The sequence below is a fragment of the Colobus angolensis genome, unplaced genomic scaffold (genome assembly GCF_000951035.1).
Source record: "Colobus angolensis palliatus isolate OR3802 unplaced genomic scaffold, Cang.pa_1.0 Scaffold31, whole genome shotgun sequence".
Classification (NCBI taxonomy): domain Eukaryota; kingdom Metazoa; phylum Chordata; class Mammalia; order Primates; family Cercopithecidae; genus Colobus; species Colobus angolensis.
In genome coordinates this window covers 9,051,902-9,074,029 of record NW_012116377.1, presented here as the reverse complement: position 1 = coordinate 9,074,029, position 22,128 = coordinate 9,051,902, and the positions used below count along the sequence as shown (strand labels likewise).

The following is a 22,128-nucleotide window of genomic DNA, read 5'->3' as shown; positions in this document are numbered from 1 at the left end:
GCACATCTAGAACAGAACATACTATTTCCCACCCAAGCTTCTTACCTTACTGTTTAGGCAGCATCTGTGGTGGTACTTTTTATTACCAGGACTCAGGGTGCCATGCCAGAAGCTACCTCTTCCCACCTTCTCCTCTCTAAACAACCAAGTCCCCATTCCTCCCAGTAGCTCTCAAATCTGCCAATTTCTCAGACTCTACTGCCACTCCCCTAATCCAGGATTCCTGGTCCTTGCCCTTGTCAGGATTTCTGGAGCAGCCTTCTAGCCATTTTTCTCTTCCCTTCCAGTCCACATCCCTCACTGCCATCAAAGCTCACTTCACACTTCACAACCCAGCTTAAAACCTTCCACCAACACCTGGCAGCCGACAATGTGTGGTCTAGGTTCCCTGAAGCCTGTGTGCAAGGCTCTTTGTGGTCAGCCTGTCCCACCTACCTCCCCAGCCACACCTCCTCCTTGATGTCAGGCTCCAGAACACAGCTGAGGACCCTTCATTGTCCTCGACACAGTGGGCTGCCCCAGTTCTGTTGCTTTGCCTGAGCATGCATCCCACTGGCCTTCACCTCGCTGATTCCTACCTGAATCAAGGCTCGACTCAGATGTCACCTCCTCTGAGAAGCCTTCTCTGCTCTTCCCCATCTCCTCAAAGATAGGTGAGGTGTCCTCCTCTGTGCTCCCTCAACAGCCAGTATTCACCTCTATCTTATCAGTAGATGTTTTTTGAGTTGTAATTTTAATCACATTGTGTGCCAGATTGTAATAAAGTTGTATCTGAGTCCATGTCAACTTTCCACATTAGCCTGTAAGCCACTAATACTCAAGAACCATATTTTAGTCACTTTTGCCTCATGTCACCTCCAGCGGTCCCTGGCATATAGCAGGTGTCCCATAAATATTGGTTGAATGTAATTGAAATGGTCAATTCACTCTTCTGTTAAAGGGACATAATTGGATAAGGCTGCAGTTCTGGCTCCAGAAAGCTGGTACAATTATGGCCACTTCTTAGCCTGCTTCTGTTCTCAGCTGCTTCCTGCTCCACTCTGCAACTGGGCTGCAGCCTTTAGTCCATCCCAAATGCAGTGTGAGGCTTAAGTAGTGCAGTTCTCTTCTCCAGATATACTCTTCCACACCTTTCCTGGCTTTTACTGACTTAACCATTGTATTTTGGTCTTCAGCATGTGTGAGTCACTGAGCTGAGATCATGAGGAGCCTCGGGCTGTGGCACATTGGAAATGGTTGAGTTCCCAGGTCCTCACCCTCATCAGGTTTTCTGTAGCAGCCTCCTAACCATTTTCTCTTCCCTTCCAGTCTGCATTCCTCTGGGGAAGAGAGAACTATAAGGGACATGTGATGGCTACCTTCAAATATTTAAAGGGCTACCTTAAAGAGAAAAGAGTAGAATTTTCTGCTCTGGACAGAAAATTACAGAAAGTTCAACTTAAACTGGCTTTAATAATAAAGAGGATTTATTGGCTCAGGTCCAAGGAAGTCCAGAGACAAAGTGGAAACCAGACAACGCTCAGCCAGGGCTCTGCCTGCTTCCTGCAGTTGTCTTGGCTCCACCCTTTCTCTACCCATTGGCTTCACCCTTAGGCTGCCAGAAGAATGGCTGCAACAATTTGAGGTCAGAGCCACATACAATACTGGAGGAAGAGAAGCTCTAACTAAATAACTAGGATTCTGTTTTCCTATAAGTTTCTAGCAAACTTCCCTCATGTTTTATTGTATTAAATTGGGTCACATTCTTATATCTGAGACAATCCCATTGGTTGGGAAATGTCATGCACTGATTGGCTTAGGTTTGGTGTCCCAAAGAGCCAGGGGTTTTGGTCAGCTCCTGTTGAAGTATGTGGGCTGCCTGGAAGAGGGCTGGATACCTAAGTGAAAACCAGGGTATGGAGTTAGGAGGAGGAAAATGGCTCAATGCCCACTGTGCTAGCACCAGGCGGTACTTATACCACCCTTAAAACCCTAATCTTCTGCTTCCCAGTTGGTTATAGCAGAAATCCTGGTATTGTGAGGCTGTAGAGTTATGAGAAAAGTTGATTCAGTTCAGAATCAATTTAACATTGTGTGTGGCTGGACAGTGTATAAGAGTGGCAGGGGCGAGTAGGGATGTCCCTGTTGCTTTCTTCAAAGATTTTTCTCTTTTACTAGTGCAGCAGGAGATGCATTAAGCCTCCCAGCTTGTCTCCTCAGCACCTGTCCCTAAAGCAAGCATGCTGGGAATGGTAAACAGCTTCCTCTCCCATCTCCCAATTATCTCACTCATTTTCTCTTTTTCCCTTAGGCTCTGTAATGCAACACAGTGGCTGCTGGTGGGTTCTTTTTTTTTTTTTGAGACGGAGTCTCACTCTGTCACCCAGGCTGGAGTGCAGTGGCGCAATCTCGGCTCACTGCAAGCTCCGCCTCCCGGGTTCATGCCATTCTTCTGCCTCAGCCTCCCGAGTAGCTGAGACTACAGGCACCCGCCACCACGCCCAGCTAATTTTTTGTATTTTTAGTAGAGACGGGGTTTCACCGTGGTCTCAGTCTCCTGACCTTGTGATCCGCCCGCCTCGGCCTCCCAAAGTGCTGGTGGGTTCTTAAGCTAAAAGTGAGGGCCCTCCTGAGAAACCAGGCTGTGGCCCACCCCATGAAGACCCTCAGACTCAGAACAATAACTGAGCAGCAAGAGAGCTTTTCCCCTTCCACTAGCTCGGAAAGTTTTGCCCTATTCGACCCATGACCATTCTGATTACGCTGTGCTTTCTTGTCCCCTCTAGATGTTCGACTGGATAAGCCACAACAAGGAGTTATTCCTACAGAGCCACACGGAGATCGGAGTCAGCTACCAGTACGCCCTCGACCTCCAGACGCAGCACAATCACTTTGCCATGAACTCTATGGTGAGCTGAGGGGCTGTTCTCAGGGCTGCCTCTGGGAGTGGGAGAGTGGGGAGAAGGGGGAGGAGGGACAGAAGCAGACTTTCCACTCAAGGAAGAACTGTGAACATGCGGACCCTTTGGTATTCCATTTGTTGGAATGGGGATGAGTGCAGGGCATGTGGCCAGCCAGCTGTTTCTGCAGCAGATTATGCCTCCAGATCCTGCTTTACACAGTGAAAGAATGTGCCCGGGGTTGTAGGAGGCATTGGCTCAGCTCAAGTCTAGAAGGGCGAGTTCCACCAGTTCCACTTCACTGACTTAGCCAACATTTTTTTGTCCCCAGCATGTGTGAGTCACTGAGCTGGGATGGTGAGGGGCCTCAAGCTGTGGCACATTGGAAATGGTTGAGTGACCTGGGGCTGTTTAGACTGGAGAAGAGAAACCCTAAGGAACATGTGATTGCTGCCTTTGAATATTTAAAGGACTGCCTTAAAGAGAAAAGATAAAATTGCTTTATGTTTGTTTAGAAGGCAGAAATGTTCAGGGGATGGCAGTTTGAGGGGGAGGCAGGACATGGCTCAGAGCGGGAGGTGGGGTGGGATGCAGTGGAGGATAATGAGCTCTCCATGATGGGCAGTGTTCAGGCAGATGCTGAACACTCAGAGAGGGATGTTGGCTAACTGTGTGGCCAGATAGAACTTACTTTACCTCTCTATGCTTCAGTTTCCTTATATATAAAATGGAAATAATAATAGCTACTATATAAGGTTGTTGCAAGGATTTAATGTGTTAACTGTAAAACAATGAGAACGGCGCCTGGCACATAGTAAGTCATCAGTAAACGCTGGTGTTATGATAATGATAAGGATGGAGGAGTTCAGTTCATATGACCACTCTTATTCTTCATAAACCTAACACTTAGGGATATATTTTTGTTTCCCTGCATGGTTACCCTTTATTTCAAAATTGTGTCTGCTCCTTGAAGCCACTATATTTCAAACTCCTGCAGCCTAAGAATGCCTGTCTCCTCCACCAGTTCTTCCTACTTGAATTATTGTCCAGAAGACTAGCTCCACCATTCCTCATATATCTGAAAAACAAAGACAACTTATCATTGTAGCTGATGATGTTGGGAATGGAGCAAGTATTAGAAAAACAGAAACAAGGTGAATCACAGACGCCAAGAAGGAAGAGAATTTCATTTTCTACGAGGCTCTTTTAAATATGCTATGCACTGGAATTAACACATTGGAGAAGAAATATTTTAGGTTGGTGCAAAAGTAATTGCACTTTTGCCATTACTTTTAATTAGATAATTCTGGCCTCAAGTTGTTCACTGTCTAACTAGAGAAAGAAAACTTAGACAATCATGGTGCAGCTTGATATGTGCAGTGATAGGGATATGCTGAGTTAACTAAGAACCTTAAAATCTCAGTGGTTGAAAACAACAGAGGCTTGTTTATTGTTCCTACGACACATCCATCCCTAGCTTGTAGGAGCTCTGCTTATCATAGCCACTTAGGGAGACCTGGGCTGATGGTATAGCCACCAGCTCAGATCTGCCAGCTCAGATGCTACCAGCCTTGCCAGACGAAGCATGTACCCAAGGACACATGCTGGACACACGCTGGCTCTGAAACCTTCCAACTAGAAGTGACACATTTGCTCACGTTCCATTGGCCAACACCAATCACTGGGGACATGGTGCAGTCCTATCACATGCTGGGAAGGAGAGAGCAGGATGGTTGTGAGCAGCTCTGATGACTCGCACACTGAAGGATGTTAGGTAGAGGTGAACATCTTGAGACTTGCATAGAAAGATCACTCTGGCTGTGTTGATGAAGGTTGTGAGACCAGGCAGATGAAGGTTGTGAGACCAGACAGGGAAATCATCAACACTGATTGTGTTACCAGTCTTGGCCACGACACAGTCTTGTGTCTTCATCTAAATGTAAAGACTCATTCTCTTCCCACTGGTCTCCTGTAGATATATCTCATTTCTGTCTCCCTTTAGTGTAGAGTAGCAAAGCAGTTGATAACAGGTGATTAAGAACGTGAACTCAAATCTAATCAAGTCTGATTATTTGTGTGCCTTGTGGATTTTCCCTGGTGAGTTTTACAAATTCTGTGCCAGAATTTTCACATCACCCAACTGCCTGGCCCTAAGGCAGACAAACTCATTTTAATAAGAAACAAAGACAACCATAATTAGGGAGGTAAATCCACCACCAAGCCCCTAGAAACAGTGAACTTCAAAGTTAAATCAAAAGAGTCTTTGGTTTTGAATTATCTGTACAACTGCTCTTTTCTGCTAGTATGGATAACTGAGAGTTAACAGCACATCAAAAACCTTTCTTTGGACAGATTTACTGTTGAAGTCTCCATTTTAAGGGAGGAAATTTACTGAAGGGAAGTATTTTCTGGAACTGGGAGAGAGAAGAGATTTAGTATACAACAGCCAATTAGTGTGTCCCAGCCCATCTAGTAGCCTCCCTCACTGTGAATGCACACAGCACTCAGAGGCCTCCTTGGCCTGATTAGGCTGGATCTCCTCTCTGGCTTCAGGGTGAGGGAAGGGAAATCCCAGGATTTTTGGATCAAATTGCCTGCATGCCTGTGCTTGATAAATATGGACTGGTGCCTTTGTTAAATGGGAAGTTTAAGGTTTGTTATTAAAAGAAGCTTCCTGCAAAGAGGGATGTCAGCATCCCAAGCAGGTGAAAGGAGGGAATTACAGATTCCTTTTCTCTGGCCCGGGTGATGGATGTTGCTGCCAAGAAACAAATGTATGCAAGTGGCTACTGCTCGAGCTCAGTGACTACAGGAATGATCAGTTACTCGGGGGAAGCGGGAATGTGGATTGTTCCGTAAATTCACTGCAGCATTTCTGTTCTTGGAAATTATACACACACATATACATATACCCACACATCTGTTCATATAAATGTAAATATAGCATACTTTGTTTTAGGCTGCAGGTAAGTCTTCTGGTATTGAATCTTGTTTTACCACATGGAAATAGGCCAACGGTTCCTTATGTTTCGGGTAGTGCACAGATCCCTTTGAAACCAAATGAAGGTTGTGAATCCTCTCTTCAGAGAAATGTATGCATGAACACATTTTTAAAGACAATTTCCGGAGATTCAGGGGAATCCTAAACCCTGTCAATCAACCTCCCCAACTTAAGGTTCTAAGAACCTTATCACTTCTTTATTCACTCATTTAACAAATAATTAAAGATCAGACATTGTATTGGATACTGAGCATATAGTGGTGAACAAGACAGAGATGATTATGTCTCATGGAGAGTCCAGCGGGGAGATAGATGTTAAGTATATAATCTCACAAGTAAATATATAATTACAAACTAATAAGTCTTATGTTGGAAAAGGAAGGGATGTTATGACAGAGTTTAAGAAAAGGGTCCAATTTAGATGGGGGGTGGTCAGGTCAGGTACATTTTTCAATCAATAATCTGCATTGACTTAATGATGATTATTCATTCATTGGTAGAAATTAATGGCCTGTGAATTGAAGTAACTCTATAATGTACCAAAGAACTTATAATTTAAAGAAGTCCTAGGTATGTCATTTTGTGACTGAAAATGATCAACTAATAACTTACCTGTTCAGTTTTATTTTCACATGTCAAGTTTTTATACATTGGTTGAAGACCCAATTCCAGCAAAGGTGACCATTACTGAGAGTATTAATTTGCTAGGGCTGCCATAACAATGTCATGGACTGGGTGGTTTGAGCAACAGAAATTTGTTTACTCACAGTTCTAGAATCTAAAAATTCAAGATCAAGGTGATGGCAGGTTTAGCTTCTCTTGAGGCCTCTCTTCTTGGCTTGCAGATGGCTACCTTCTCACTGTGCTGCCAGGCGGCCTTTTCTCTGTGAGCACACACCCTGGTATCTCTCTGTATGTCTTAACCTCCTCTTTTTATGTAAAGATACCACTCAGATTGGATTAGATCCCACCCTACTGGCCTCATTTTAACTTAATTACCTCTTTAAAGACCCTACTCCATATGCAGTCACTTTTTATCATACTTGGGTGTTAGAGCTTCAACATATAAATTTTGGGGCTCTGCAGTTCAATCTGTAATACAAAGAAATAATTGCATATTATTAAATCACAGAAGAAAAATCAGAAATTTTCTAAATTTTATCTATGAATTGGTACCAGGAGACGCCATCAATTATTAACATACCAAGAGTGTGGGAGTGATACCCTGCTAAATATAGTATATAAATAAAATGAAAAAAAGTTAAAATTGGTTGATCTTTAGATTTTTTGTCATAACATGTGTTTTTGAATTTCCCACTGGGAAATCCAGTTCTTTTGATCTTCAATTAATAGTGATAATAATAACAACAACCCACCTACTAAACCCAGTAGGAAAATATTCTGTTGCTTCTCACAGTGCCTCAGACAACCAGCTTTCCTGAGCTCTCTGGGGTCTCCCTCTTTTTAAATTCTGCCTTCTGCTGTGGAAGCCTTTTGCATCAATTTTCTTTCCCCTGAGTGTGGCCCTCTACTCTGATGGGAGTATGGGCAGATGGAAGGAAAGTTGGGTGGTAATATGCACAGAACAGTCATCTAGCCATCTATGCTCTGGTTCTTCATGAGACTCGCAGGAGTACATGCAAACATAGCACTATCTTATTTACAATTTTAATTAGCTGGTTCTTCGGGAAAAATAAATTGCTAATGGCTTCTGTCTAGAGTTTTAAAATATGAAATGATAATTCATTTTCTATTATGACTGTGAGGATTCACCGTAGTGGTAACAACGTGTGGCTGGGCAGGGGAGTCCTTTCTGCTGCAGCATGCTTGATAGCTGTTTTAATCCCATTAATTCGCTTGCCAAAGGCACATATTGCCACTTGATGGTGTGCAAATCAGACCAGTTGCAGGAAAAAACTACAGAGTTCTCTCTTTGTTTTGAGGGAAGGTTACAAATGACAGCACCACGGAAAAATCAGATCTGGTACGAGAAAAATCAAGAGTCTGAGGCAGGCAGGTGGTCTCCCAACTCTAATCTCCCAACCCTAATCTGAGAAACCTTGCCCTTGGGCCCTCTGTCATCTTCGATTCTTGGCAGCTAAACCGTGATTCTGTGGCACTTCCCATCTCCAGACAGGCAGCACTTTTTAGAATGACAGAATTTCTAGATTTGATGTAAACACACAACACACACACACACACACACACACACACACACACACACACACACACACACTATTGTAATGTTTAAGTAGCCAGTGTTTGACACTACCATAACTGCAAAACCCCTTAGTAGAATAGAACTTGTTTTAAAAAAATGAAGAAGAAGAGTTCAATCTTATGTAGTAAGCATTAGTCTTTTTAGTATATTTTTTTCTCAAAGAATCACATATGGAGCTTCCTAAGCATGCAGATTTCTTTTTGATTACCACCCTAGTTCTGGAAATTCATAATCTCTTGGAGCAGGATCCCAGGATTGTAAAGAAGTTCCCCGAGTGATTTATATGCACGTTAAATCAGAAAACTGTTTTTCTATGCAGATCTGTATGTATTAAATAGTCACTTTCTAAAAGAAAACATTACAAGTTCTGAAGGACAGTTCACTTCCAGCATGACAGTGTGAAGAACTCTGCAAACCTGTTATCCATTGAAACTAGTGAAAATTTTTAAAACACACATTTAAAGTCTCTGGAAATGGTCCAAAATGCATACAGCAAATGAAAAACATTTATTCAAGAACATACACTAAAATTCAGTAAGAACAGTGAGCCTGTGGTATTTGAACCAAGACCCACTCTCTTCTTTTCCCCTCCCAACTCAGTAAGTTTGAAACTACTCCAGAAAGCTTCCACCAAGAACACACGGTTCCTTTCCCCTCCACCCTAGTTCCCAGTTGAAGGAGTATCTTCCCAGGTGGAACATTTCTTATCCTGCCCCAAACTACCTGTTGCTGAAGCCAAATTCTGGTTGAATGTGGCCCAGAGGTGGAGACTCCCTTCTACCCAGCCCTCGTTCTTAGAACAGTGGCTGTGCAATGTTTGCCAGGGCCCCAATCACCCTTAGGCAGAATTTCCATGTTGGGAGAGAGAAGCCAAGGAGACCTGAGGCTATTCATCTCATTCTACTGAGCATTCAGCTCCTAAAGTGGGCTGGGCTTCAGAAAAGCCCACCATTGTCCCTAACCCCAGCTCCAGAGCTGCAGCTCAGAGATTTTGCTTGGGGTGGAAACAAACTGTAAAAAGAGAACTCCAGATCTTTCCCCAAAGGAACTGACTTCATGTGCAACAGAGGATGGAAAAGTTCAAAACACTTCCAAAAATGCTCTTAGGGATATTATGGTGAAAGGAAATTAGGAGACGATTGGTAGATTCATTGGTGACATAGGCCGCATTTCAGGCAGGTTAGTTTGCCAGAGAGAATCAGGGAAAGAGATCTGGGGCCAGAAAAAATTTCAAGCCTTGACTTCAGGAACTGTCTCTTCAAAGAGACCCAAATTTAATTGCTTATGTCTGTGGAACCACTTATGCCCCAGTACATTGTTGAAAACAATAGAGCAATCAGCTTGCAATTAATAGAATTAAATTCCATTGACAGCACCAAGGAAAAATGAGATCTGGTACAAGATCTGGTACCAGCTGGATTTGATCAGGGAAAGAAAATCAGAGCACTGCCAAAGCCACTGTCATTGCAGGGTGCCTGTGAGCCTATCCAGTGCTGTACTGCCCCCGGGAGCAACATTGGAGGCTACTTACTGTAGAAGTGTGGGGGAGTGGGAATAGATTTCACTACAATAATCCAGTCAGTCACTAAACAAATAAGCAAATAACAACAAGTTCCAAAAGAAGTGGGAGACCAGTACCCAGAGTTACTCCTATATGACCTAAAATGTTCAATTTTCAACAAAAAAATTATGATACATGCAAAGAAACAGGAAAGTATGACCAGGAAAAAAAAGATTCAAAATATACACTAGAAAAAAATAGAAAATAGTCAACAGAAATCACCTGTGAGAGCAACCAGATGTCAAATTTTACAAAGACTTGAAAGTTGCTATTATAGATATGTTCAAAAAACAAACCTTGGTTGAAGAATTAAACGAAAGCTTAATTACAATGTCCCTGTCAAATACAGAATATCAGTAATGATAAAGACATTATTATTATTGTTGTTATTATTATTATTTATTTTGAAATAGGGTCTTGCTCTATCACCCAGGCTGAAGTGCAGTGGGACAGTTGTGGCTGACTGCAGCCTCAACCTCCCAGGCTCAAGCAGTTCTCCTACCTTAGCCACCTGAGTAGCTGAGACTACAGGTGCATGCCACCAGGCCTAGCTAATTTTTCTATTTTTTGTAGATATGGGATTTTGCCATGTTGCTCAGGCTGAGAGGCTTTTTTTTAAAAAAAGGAAATATGGAGCTGAAAAATACAATAACTGAGACAAAAAATTTTTAGAGAGGCTCAATATAGATTTGAACTGGTAAGAAAAAAATAGAATTAACAGTCTTGAAGATAAACTAATAGAAATTATGCAATATGAAGAACAGAGAGAAAAAAGAATGAGGACAAATGTACAGGGCTTCAGAAAAACATGAGACACCATTAAGTGCACCAACTGCTATACATAATGGCAGTACCATAAGGAGAGGAGAGAGAGGAAGAAACAGAAAAAATTATTAGATGAGATAGTGGCTGAAATCTTTCAAAATTTATTTTAAAATATTTATGACCAGGATGCTCAAGACACTCCAAGTAGGGTAAATTCAACAAGATCCACAGCAGACACATTATGGCAAAATACTGAAAGCCAAAGACAAGGAAAACCTTGAAAATAGCAAGAGAAAAATGACTTCTCTGTTACAAGGGAACCTCAATAAGATTAAAAGCTGATTTCTCATCAGAAACAATGGAGGTCCAAAGGAAGTAGGACAACATATTAAAAAGTGCTCAAAGGAAACAACTGTTAACGAAGAATACTATATCCAACAAAACTATCATTCAAAAATCTAGGTGAAATAAAACTATTCTGAGATAAACAAAAACTGGGAAAATTTGTTTCTAGCAGATGCACCTTATAAGAAATAATAAAGGAAGTTCTTCAGGCTGAAAGCAAGTGACCCTTGATGGTAATCTGAATCTATACTAAAAGACAGAGCACTGATAAAGGTAATTATGTGACTATAAAAGACAGCATAAGCACACATTTCTTCTCCTTTTTTCATTTAATTGATTTCAAAAGCAATCATATAAAATAGTGTGTACATAATGTATTCTTGGGCCTATAACATGAAAATGTAATATGTTTTCCAGTGATAGCACAAAGGAGATTGGTAGGAGCAAATTTGTATTAGGCTAAGGAAATTACTCCAGATGATAACTTGAATCCACAGGAACAAATACAGTGATTCAGAAGTGATAAATAAGACTAATACGAAAAAAGCTATAAACATATAGTAATCCTCCTTTTTTGTCTCAGCTTCTATAAAAGACATAAAATTACAGAAAGTGATACTTGTAACAATCTAATGTTTGGTTTGTAACATTTATAAATGTAATATGTATAAAATATGACAAAATGTGAGGAAAGGGGATAAAGCTCTATACAAGTAACATTTTTATGTCTCGCTGGAATTAAGTTAACATACAGCAGAAGCTGATTCTGATAAGTTAAGGTGTATATGGTAAGCCCTAGAATAATAGCTAGGAAAATAACTCCCAAAGTATAGTGAAAAAAAATCAATCAGTAAAGATATTAAGATGCTACACTACAAAATCTAGTTTGTGTATTTTGGTACTTTTTTGTTAGGTGTATATGTGCTTATAGTTGTTATATCTTCCTGATAGAGTGACATTCTTCTCCTTTAAAAAGTTGTTCTTTATCTTCAGTAACTTTTTGTTGTTCTTTTAAGATGCACTTAATAGTCTGTTATTAATATAGTCACTTGACTATTCTTGTGATTGCTGTTTGCATAATCCATCTATTTATATCTTTGAATCCAAAATGTGCCTCCTGTATACAGCAGTTAGATTGGGCATGAAACATTGTCCATAACAGACCATATGCTAGGCCACAAAACAAACCTCATGAAATAAAAAAGGATAGAAATAATGCCAGATATTTACCCCACCACAGTGGAATGAAATTAGAAATCGGTAACAGAAAGAATTTCAGAAATTCATGAATATGTGGAAATTAAATGACATCTTCCTGAATATCCAATAGCTAAAAGAGGAGATAAAAAGGAATATTGGAAAATAATTTTAAATGAATGAAATTTTTGCACATCATACCATAACTTACATGATACAGCTAAAGTTATGCTTAGAGGGAACATATAGTTATAATGCCTATATTTAAAAAGCTGAAAAAAGTTCTCAGTAACCTAAACTTCCACTTTAAAACACTGGAAAAAGAAGAGCAAACGAAACCTGAAGCAAGCAGAAGAAAGGAAATAATAAAGATTAGAGTAGAAAATAACTAGAGAATAGGAAAACAATAGAGAAATTTAATGAAACCAAAAGCTGGTTTATTGAAAAGGTCAACCAGATTTACAAACCTTTAGCTAGAACAACCAATGAAAAAAATTACTAGACTCAGAAATGAAAGAGGGGATATTATTACTTACCTTACAGAAACAAAGTATTATAAAGAGATGCTATAAATAATTGCAAGCCAATAAATTAGATAATAAATGAAATGGACAAATTCATAGAAAGATAGTAACAACTGATACTGATTCAAGAAGAAATAGATAATCTGGATAGACCTATAGCAAGTGAAGAGATTGAATTAATAATCAAAGAGATACTCTCAAAGAAAAGCCCGGGCCCAGGTGACTTCATCACTGAATTCTACCAAACATTAAAAGAAGAATTAGTACTCATTTTTTGTAAGCTTATATTAAAAACAAAAAAAAAGATGAGGGAACACATCCCAGCTTAAGAGGCTAGTATTACCCTGATACCAAAACCAGATAAATCTGTCACATAAGAAAACTACAGACAAATATCTCTTATAAATATGGATGCAGAAATTTCCAACAAAATACTATCAAACCAAATCCAATTAGCCAGACATGGTGGTGCTCACGTATAGTCCCAGCTACTTGTGAGGCTGAGGCAAAAGAGTTGTTTGACTCCAGGAGTTTTATGGCTGCAATGAGTTATAAGCGTGTCATTGCATTCCAGCCTGGGGACAGAGCAGACCCCATCTCTAAAACAAACAAAAAGAAACAAAATCCAGGAGCATATAGAAAGAATTACACACCATGACCAAGTGGGAATCATCTCAGAACTGTGAATTTGGTTTTTCAGTAGGAAAAAAACCCAAAAATCGTGTGATCATCTCAATAGACCCAGAAAAAGCCTTTGACAAAATCCAACACCTATTCATAATAAAAATACTCAACAAACTAGGAATAGAAGATAACTTCCTCAACCTGATAAAGGGCATCTACAAAAATTCACAGCTAATGTTCTACTTAACAGTATACATGATACTTCCCCACTTAAGATCAAGAACAAGACAAGGACACTCTTGCCACTTCCATTCAATATTGGAGGGTCTATTCAGGGCAATTATTCAGGAAAAAGAAATAAGTCATCCAGATTGGAAAGAAGTGAAACTGTATTTTCAGATGACACAACCATGTATATGAAAAATCCCAAAACATTCAGTAAAAAACTATTAGAGCTAGTAAATTAGTTCAACAAGGTTACGGAATACAAAATGAATAAACAAAAATTAATTGTATTTTCATGCACTTAAAATGAGCAATTTGAACACGGAAATAAGAAAACAATTCCATTTATAATAGCATAAAAAAGAATAAAATGCTTGGGAATAAATTTAATAAAAAAAGCGTAAAACTTATACTCTGAAAACTATAAAGCATTGTTGAAAGAAATTGAAGACACAAATAAATGAAAAAAAAGCTCATGTTCATTGATTAGAAGACTTAATATTGTTAGGATGGCAATACTCCTCAAATCCTTGATCTATAAATCCAGTATATCTCTATCAGAATCCCAACTGGATTCTTTGTAGAAATTGACAAACTGATTCTAAAATTCATGCAGAATTTTAGGAGATGCAGAATAGCCAAAATAATGTTGAAAGAGAACAAAGTTGGAAGACTCATACTATGCAATTTCAAAACCTAATACAAAGCAAAAGTAATTAAGACAATGTGATACTGGCATAAGGATAGACATATAGATCATTGGAATAGAATTATGAGTTCGTAAATAAACCCATGTGTCTGTGGTCAACATATTTTGGACAAGAGTGCCAATGTCATTTCATGGGGAAAGAATTGTCTTTTCAACAAATGGTGCTGGGACAACTGGATAGTCATAAGCAAAAGAATGATGTTGGACCCTTACCTTACACTAAATTAAAAATGGATAAGTTGGACATCATCAAAATAAAAAATTTTGTGCATCAAAAACGACAGTGAAGAAATGAAAAGACAAACCACAAAATGGGAGAAAATATTTGCAAATCACTTATCCTAGAAGGGAGTTATATCTGCAATCTATATAGAACTCTTACAACTCAGTAATAAAAAGACAACTCAATTAAAAATGTTCAAAGGATTTAAATAGACATTTCTTCAATAATATATACAAATGGTCAATAAGCACATGAAAATATTCTTGATATAATTAGTTATCAGGGAAATGTAAATCAAAACCACAATGAGATACTACTTCTTACCCACTAGAATGCACTAGAATGGCTATAATCAAAACTCTGGCCAGGTGTGGTAGCTCACACCTGCAATCCTAGCACTTTGGGAGGCTGAGTTGGGCAGATCCCCAGAGTTCAGAAGTTTGAGACCAGCCTGGCCAACATGGTGAAACCTGGTCTCTACTAAAAATACATAAAAAACTAACTGGGTATGGTGGTGCACGCCTGTAGTCCCAGCTACTGGGGAAGGTGAAGCAGGAGAATCACTTGAACTCAGGAGGCAGAGGTTGCAGTGAGCTGAGATTGCACCACTCTGCACTCCAGCCTGGGCAACAGAGCAAGACTCCATCTCACCAAAAAAAAAAAAAAGGATGTGGAGAAGTCAGAATGCTCATACATGGCTGGAGGAGTGTAAAATAGTATAACTAATTTTGAATACAGTCTGACAGTTCCTCAAATAGTTAAGCATAGACTTGCCGTATGACCTAGTAATTCAGTTCTTAGGTATATACTCAAGAGATATGAAAACATATGTCTACATAAAATGTGCATACATTGTACACAAATGTTTGCAGCAACATTATTTATAATAACCAATAGGTGGAAACTACCCAAGTTTCCATAAACTGATGAATGGATAGACAAAACATAGTATCTTCTTATAATGGAATTATATTTATTTGGCCATAAAAAGGAATGATGTACTGATATGTGTTACAACATGGATGTATCTTGAAAACATTTTGCTAGGTGAAAGAAGCTGGGAACCAAATACCACCTATTATTAGGTTTCATTTATTTGAAAAGTCCATAATAGGCAAATCTTTAGAGATAGAAAGTAGATTGGTTTTTGCTTAGAGTTAGAATGGAAGGGGTATAAGAGAGTTATATCTAATAGATACAGAGTTTATTTTTGAGACAATGAAAATGCTCTAAAATTGATTGTGGTGTTGGTTGTACATATCTATATACTAAATAATACACTAAAAACCATTGAATTATGCACTTTTTATTTTATTTCATTTCATTACATTACATTACATTGAGACAGAATTTTACTCTTGTTGCCCAGGCTGGAGTACAGTGGGGCGATCTCGTCTCACTGCAACCTCTTTCTCCTGGGTTTAAGCGATTCTCCTGCCTCAGCCTCCTGAATAGCTGGGATTACAGGCGTCCACCACCACGCCTGGTAATTTTTGTATTTTTAGTAGAGATGGGCTTTCACCATGTTGGCCAGGTTGGTCTTGAACTCCTGACCCCAGATGATCCACCTCCCTTGGCCTCCCAAAGTGCTGGGATTACAGGCATGAGCCACCGCGCCTGGCCTGAATTATACACTTTAAATGGACAAATTGTATGGTATATTGAAAAAAAAGAAAATAAGACAACTGAAGAGTGAGTGTTTTATAAGTGGTCTTTACTTGCTTGAAGATATAACCTTTCTAAACATTAGGGAATGCCCATGACAGAGTGTGGACACCAACCGTGGTGGTGTTAGGGAAGCTGAAGTAGGAGGATCTGTGTGTACCACTTGGTATTCACTCATTTGTGCATTCAACAAACTGTTGCTGTCTGTGTCTTTTACTAAACGCTGAGAACAACAAGATTCATGAGACACAAAACTGTCTTCAAGGAGCTTGAAATTTAGTCATTCCCAAATTCATGTACCTAACGCAAACAGAATTTTGCCCATTAGAATATAAACTCCTAGAGGCAGAGCTTTTTCTGTTTTATTCACAGCTGTATCAGCAGGAACTATAACAATTCCTGGCAGTTAGTAGGTGTCTAAATAAATACTTGTTGAGTGAATGATGATGTTAAGCATGTCACAGTGTCTGTCACCAACCCTGAACACTATTTGAGCGTCAAGGATGCAGAACTAGGAAGGTAGGGCCTTTATTTTTGAGGGAGCCCGATAAGGCATGGCTCCAGCAGAAGCTGAGCAACTACCAACTAGAAGGTGAATGACAGCACTGATTTTCTTCAGGGATGGACATGCTTACAGTGTCCCCAGGCGATACACACTAACATCCAGGAACTACCAGACTGCGTGATCTTTCAAGTTCCACTGATCCCAAACATCTTTGTTTCTGGGATTCTCATCCTAAAGAAAGAAGCAAAGCCACTAAAAAGCAAACCCCTACCCCCTGACAAAAATAAACATGATCCAGTGGTTGCTGTTAACACTGGGGTTCCTAAGGCAGGCCTTTAGGGAACCTGTGATTACAAAGTACTGCATGTATACCCAGCCAGATCTGTTCTTATCAATCAAGTTGAACAGGATACAGTGTGTGTATCTCCACAGACAGCCTGGTGGGTGGAATTTCCCTTTTCTTCTGACTCAGTAGGAGCATTAAAATTTATTTTCTGATCTGCTCAGGATTCATTTATGACCCTTACTCTTGGCACCACCATCAGCATTAAACTAGACCCAAAGGAGAGAGCGGTGTGCTTTGAACTCATCTCTGGTGAAGCTAGTCTATGTCTCTAAGGCAGCAGTCCAGCATTCTGACTGCCCACTAGTGTCACCTGGGAAGCTTTTTAAAAATGCCAAAAATACCACATATGGGTTCCACTCTAGATTCTGATTTAACCGTACTGTGGTGACTCAGGAAATCTGTACCAGGCTGAGAACTAAGTTGAAAATCACTACTGGTCCAGGGTGAAGAAAATAAGCCAATTGACATTAGCCCTGAGGTCAGATTCTAAAGTTACCAAATAATTAGCCTGTGGACTTAGAGGGTGTCAGTTCATTTGTGTTGCTATAAGAGAATACCTGAGTCTGGGTAATTTATAAAGAAAAGAGATTTATCTGGCTCACAGTTCTACAGGTCACACAAGAAGCATGGTGCCAGCATCTGCTTCTGGTGAGGGCCTTAGATTTCTTCCACTCATACTGGAAGATGAAAGGCACTGGCATGTAGAGGTCACATGGCATGAGAGAAAACAGGGTCTAGCTCTGTCTCCCAGGCTGGCAGGCAGTGACAGGATCGTGGCTCACTGCAGCCTGAACCTCCAGGGTTCAAGCAATCCTCCTGCTTCAGCCTCTCAAGTAGCTGGGACTACAGGTGTGTGCCACCATGCTGGCTATTTTTTAAATTTTTTCTAGATACAGGGTCTCACTATGTTGCCCAGGTTGGTCTCAAACTCCTGGACTCAAGTGATCTACCTTGGCCTCCCAAAGTGTTGGAATTACAGATGCGAGCCACCACGCCCAGCCCAGGTTAACAACCAGCTTTTGTGGGAACTAATAGAGTGAGAACACACTCATTACCTTGAGGAGGAGCCATTCATAAGGGATCTGTCCCCTGACCCAAACACGTCCCACTAGGCCCTACCTCCAACGTTGGAGATCAAATATCAACATGAGGTTCGGAGAGTCAAGTATCTAAACTACAGGAGAAGATGAGGACGTTTCTCCGACGTCAAGAGTCTTCAGGGAGAAAGAGTGCCTGTGTTTTACTCCCTACTCCTTGCTCTCCACCCCAACCTTTCCAGATGTCCCATTTGTTTTTACCCCCCATCTCTATTTAGCCATGTTTGGGGATTGGTTCCTATTCGAACAGGAAGCACAGGGAAGCTCCCTGCCTTAGGCAGAGTTCTCAGTATTGCTCTAGTGCACATATGGCCTGGGTCCCTTCTGCAAGGCTCCTCTGAGCTGACCAGCAGGGCTTGGCTAATGACTCAGATTTCTGATTCATGGTTGGCACTGCCTGGCTCAACCATCTCTCTTTATTGCTTATCCCCTTCAGAGCCCGGATTTCCCTCCTTTTCTCCCTCACTCCTGGTTCTCTACCCACATTCCTGGGACATTCTTTTCTGGCTTCCGTCCACTGCTCTCTGAGGTCCTTTGTCAGAATGTTCCTTAACCCAGGCTATTTGCTGTGTCCTCTTGGTGTTTGCCCCATGAGCCCTGTAGCTCAGCTGGCCCACCCACTTACACATACTCATCTACGGCCACCACTTGCTCTCCATCAGGTCTGCAGTTGCTAAGCAGTTAATTTGTCTGAAATTCAGCCAAAGCTGATTTATGCCTTTCTTTGTGGTCTTCTGGAGTTGAGTGAAAGGCATGAAATGGTCTGTGAAACCTAGTATGTCAGATGAGATATGTACATGAGAAGTCTTGAACTGTAAAGCAGAACACAAATGTGAAGTGTCGATACTAAGCAGTGACAGTGCCATTTGGGGACAGCATGGTAGCCAGCTAGGAGTACCTAGCTAGAAGGACAGAGACTGATTGCAGACATTACAGGTGAGATGTTTGCAAGTCAGGAAACTGAAGAGGTATGAGAGATCAGGACCAGATGGGCAGATGGGAAGGGAGCAGTACAAAAAGTATAAGTCACAGGTCCTTATGCAACCAGAGGCCCGAAAATGAGGAGAAGCTAAAGGACTGTCTTCTGCAGTCCTTTCAGCTCTACTCTCAAAATATATTCAGAGTCCGGCCTCTTATTGCTGCCTCCATGGCTACCACCCTGATGCAAGCTGACATCAGCTCCTGCCTGGACTGCTGCAGTAGCTCTTACCTGGTCTCTCTGCCTCCACCTTTGCTCCCCAGCAGTCCATTCTCAACCTATGGCCAGAGTGATCCTGCCTAAATGTGAGGTCCGTTACATCGTGTCACTCCTCTGCTTAAAATACCTTCATGTCTTTGTGTCCTTCTCATGATGAAAGCCGAAGTCCCTTACCATGGCTTACTGGGCTCCAATAGACTGAACCCCACTTACCTTTCACATCTCAGCCTCTACAACTTACTCATTTGTCCCAGTCATCCTGGGATTCTTGCTCTTTCTTGACCCACCAAAGACATTCCTGCCTCATGGCCTTAGACCCTGCTGCTCCTCTTCCTGCAGATAGCCGCATGGCTCACCCTCTTACTTCATTCAGGGCCGAGCTCAGGGGTCACGCTGTCCCGGCTTCTCTATCTTATGTAGTGCTCTCCAGCCCCATCACGTGCTATCCTTTTCCCAGGCATATTTTATGTAACACTGAAATAAACATATAGTAAATATTTATTAATTTATTGTCTGACTCTTCTACTAAAAGGTAAGCTCTGAGAGCATAGGAATTTTGTCTGTCTTGTACCTTGCTTGCACAATGTCTTGTATTGTTGAATTAATGAATGGATGAATAAACATACAGGATGACATATTTAAGATTCCAGCTATAAGGCAAGATATTGATGAAAGCAAAGAGTTGCCTTAATCCTGAATTTTCTTGCGGTTCTGTGGAGACAACGACCTGTTCCTCAGGGCAGTTGGCTTCGGATTTACAGGTGGAGATTATTGCTCCAAGGCAGGAGAGGGCAAGAGAATTCCACCTACCAGGCTCCTGCCCATTCCGGAGCTAGGCTATTCTGGAAAATCCAAGAGCACATCAAGGGCCCGATGGGAAAGCTTCAGAGATGAAAACACGCGTATTGAGTTCTCTCTCCAGAGGCCCTTTTTCTCTGGGCTATGAGTTTTAGATCTTCAGTAGAAATTTCTCATCGTCTTCCCTCAAGGGAGAGGGAAGTGCCTCAGCTGTTGCATTTATAGCAAAGTAAAACAGCTGGGGCAGTAGGTGCTAACTGTAGCTCTGTGTACTTCCTTCTTAGTACTGTGATCCTAGGCAGGTTATTCAAATTTCTTAGAGCCTTACCACCTCATCTGTAAACAGGGGATAATGATAGTGCCTTTGTCAGGGATGGCGTAAGGGTGAAATGTGGTTGTGCGTTTTAGGCACAACATTTGGCATGATGTTATATTTGCAAATGTTCAACTATTGTTGTTAAGATTAGGCATGCTAGAAGAAATAGCTATTGTTCGGGAAAGCTCCTCAGAGTTCTTAACTACAGAGATTCTCAAACATTAATGTGCATACCTATCACCTGGGACAATCTTGTTAAAATGCAGATTCTGATTCAGAAAGTTGGGGAAGGGCCTGAAATACTGCATTTCTAACCAGCTGCTAGGTGCAGCTGGTGCCACTGATCAAGCTCTGAGTAGCCAGGCCCTATTAAAAAAACGGTGGAGGGGGTCGGGGCGGCGGTTGGGGATAAAACGCTGATAAATACATTTCCCGGAAGTCTTAGAGGCTCTAATTTCAACCTTAAAGGTAGCCTAAAGTTACTACATCCTAACCCAGAAAAGCTGCATTTTTCCTAATCACTTGCCTCACTGGGTGTCCCCTGAATCTGATTCCAGCTGTACCCATCCTTCCCTACCATTTCAATTTTGCAACGATGTCTCATACAAAAACATTTACCCTGCCCAAGGAGGTTTACTCAGAGCTGAGAGAGAGAGGGGAGCTTCTCTTTTTTCTTTTCTTTTTCTTTTTCTTTTTTTTTTTGAGACTGAGTCTTGCTCTGTCCTCAGGCTGGAGCACAGTGGCGCCATCCCGGTGGCTCACTGCAAGCTCTGCCTCCCAGGTTCACGCCATTCTCCTGCCTCAGCCTCCTGAGTAGCTGGAACTACAGGCACCCGCCTCCACGTCCGGTTAACTTTTTTTTTTTTTTTTTTTTTTGTATTTTTAGTAGAGACGGAGTTTCACCGTGATAGCCAGGATGGTCTCTATCTCCTGACCTCGTGATCTGCCCGCCTCAGCCTCCCAAAGTGCTGGGATTACAGGCATGAGCCACCACGCCCGGCCTTTTTTCCGAAAGCTGTTCCTGGGCTTCCTGTGGCCTTTGGACATATGGGCAGGCACTTGTTTTCATGACTGCTTAATGGTTTGTAAAGCAATTGCTGGAGGAAACATTGCTACGGCAAGCCAGGCCAGAGGGACAGGACTCATGAGCCAATGTTATCTTTGCTGAGCACCGGCCCTATTCCTGTTCCTTTTCTCTCTCCATCCGGCAGTGACAGATGGCCTCCACATGGTTTGACCTCCTGTTTGGCCAGACCTGATCAGATCGTCATCAATCAGTTGCCCCATTTGGCCCCCCAGAGGGCACCCTGTGGTTCATGGGAGGCAGAAGTTGGAAGTTTCCTTTAGAGCTCATCATATCTCATAGCTATTGTAGTGTAGTTTCAAGCATGGGCAGTTCTTATTCCAGATGTTACTATCCCAGTGTCCATATGTTTCGAGGTGGGATCAGCAGGTTTACATGGTAATGTTAAACTAATTAATCATAAACTAATGATTTAACAGCTTTAGGACCCAAAGTGAGTTTTGTACTGGCAAAGATGTAAGTAATACATATGATGTTATTAAGCTGGAGAAAGGAGATGAGGCTGAGCTTTCTCCATTGTATTGACACAATCTCTTTATTTTCTTACTGATACTGAATGTTACTCACAAGGTCTCTGACAACTGTATTGGAAAATCTCCAAATACTATTATTCATGGCTTTGAGATTGAGAAAATAAAAATTTATGTTAATATAAGCTGCAGGGCACAAGAAAAAGGGAGCAATAAGCAGAGGGGCCATGTAGAGAGGAAATCAAGATGCCGGGGTTCTAGTCTCATTCTTCCTCTTTCTTTGAACATGTTGCTTGACTGATATATATTATCTACATTAGGTAGATATAAGCAATGGCTCGGTTCCTTTTTTTATTTCCTTTTTTTTTTTTTTTT

The 22,128-nt window shown here is 41.2% G+C and overlaps 1 protein-coding gene across 4 annotated transcripts in view; it reads left to right on the top strand.

Moving 5' to 3' along the window:
• Positions 1-22,128, top strand: part of KALRN (kalirin, RhoGEF kinase) — a 643,785-nt gene that overhangs the window by 206,600 nt on the left and 415,057 nt on the right. For all 4 annotated transcript variants that reach the window (XM_011950775.1, XM_011950777.1, XM_011950776.1 and 1 more), the window contains exon 6: positions 2,766-2,888. In XM_011950775.1, the coding sequence (XP_011806165.1) occupies positions 2,766-2,888 (123 nt within the window). The remainder of the gene's footprint in view (positions 1-2,765; positions 2,889-22,128) is intronic.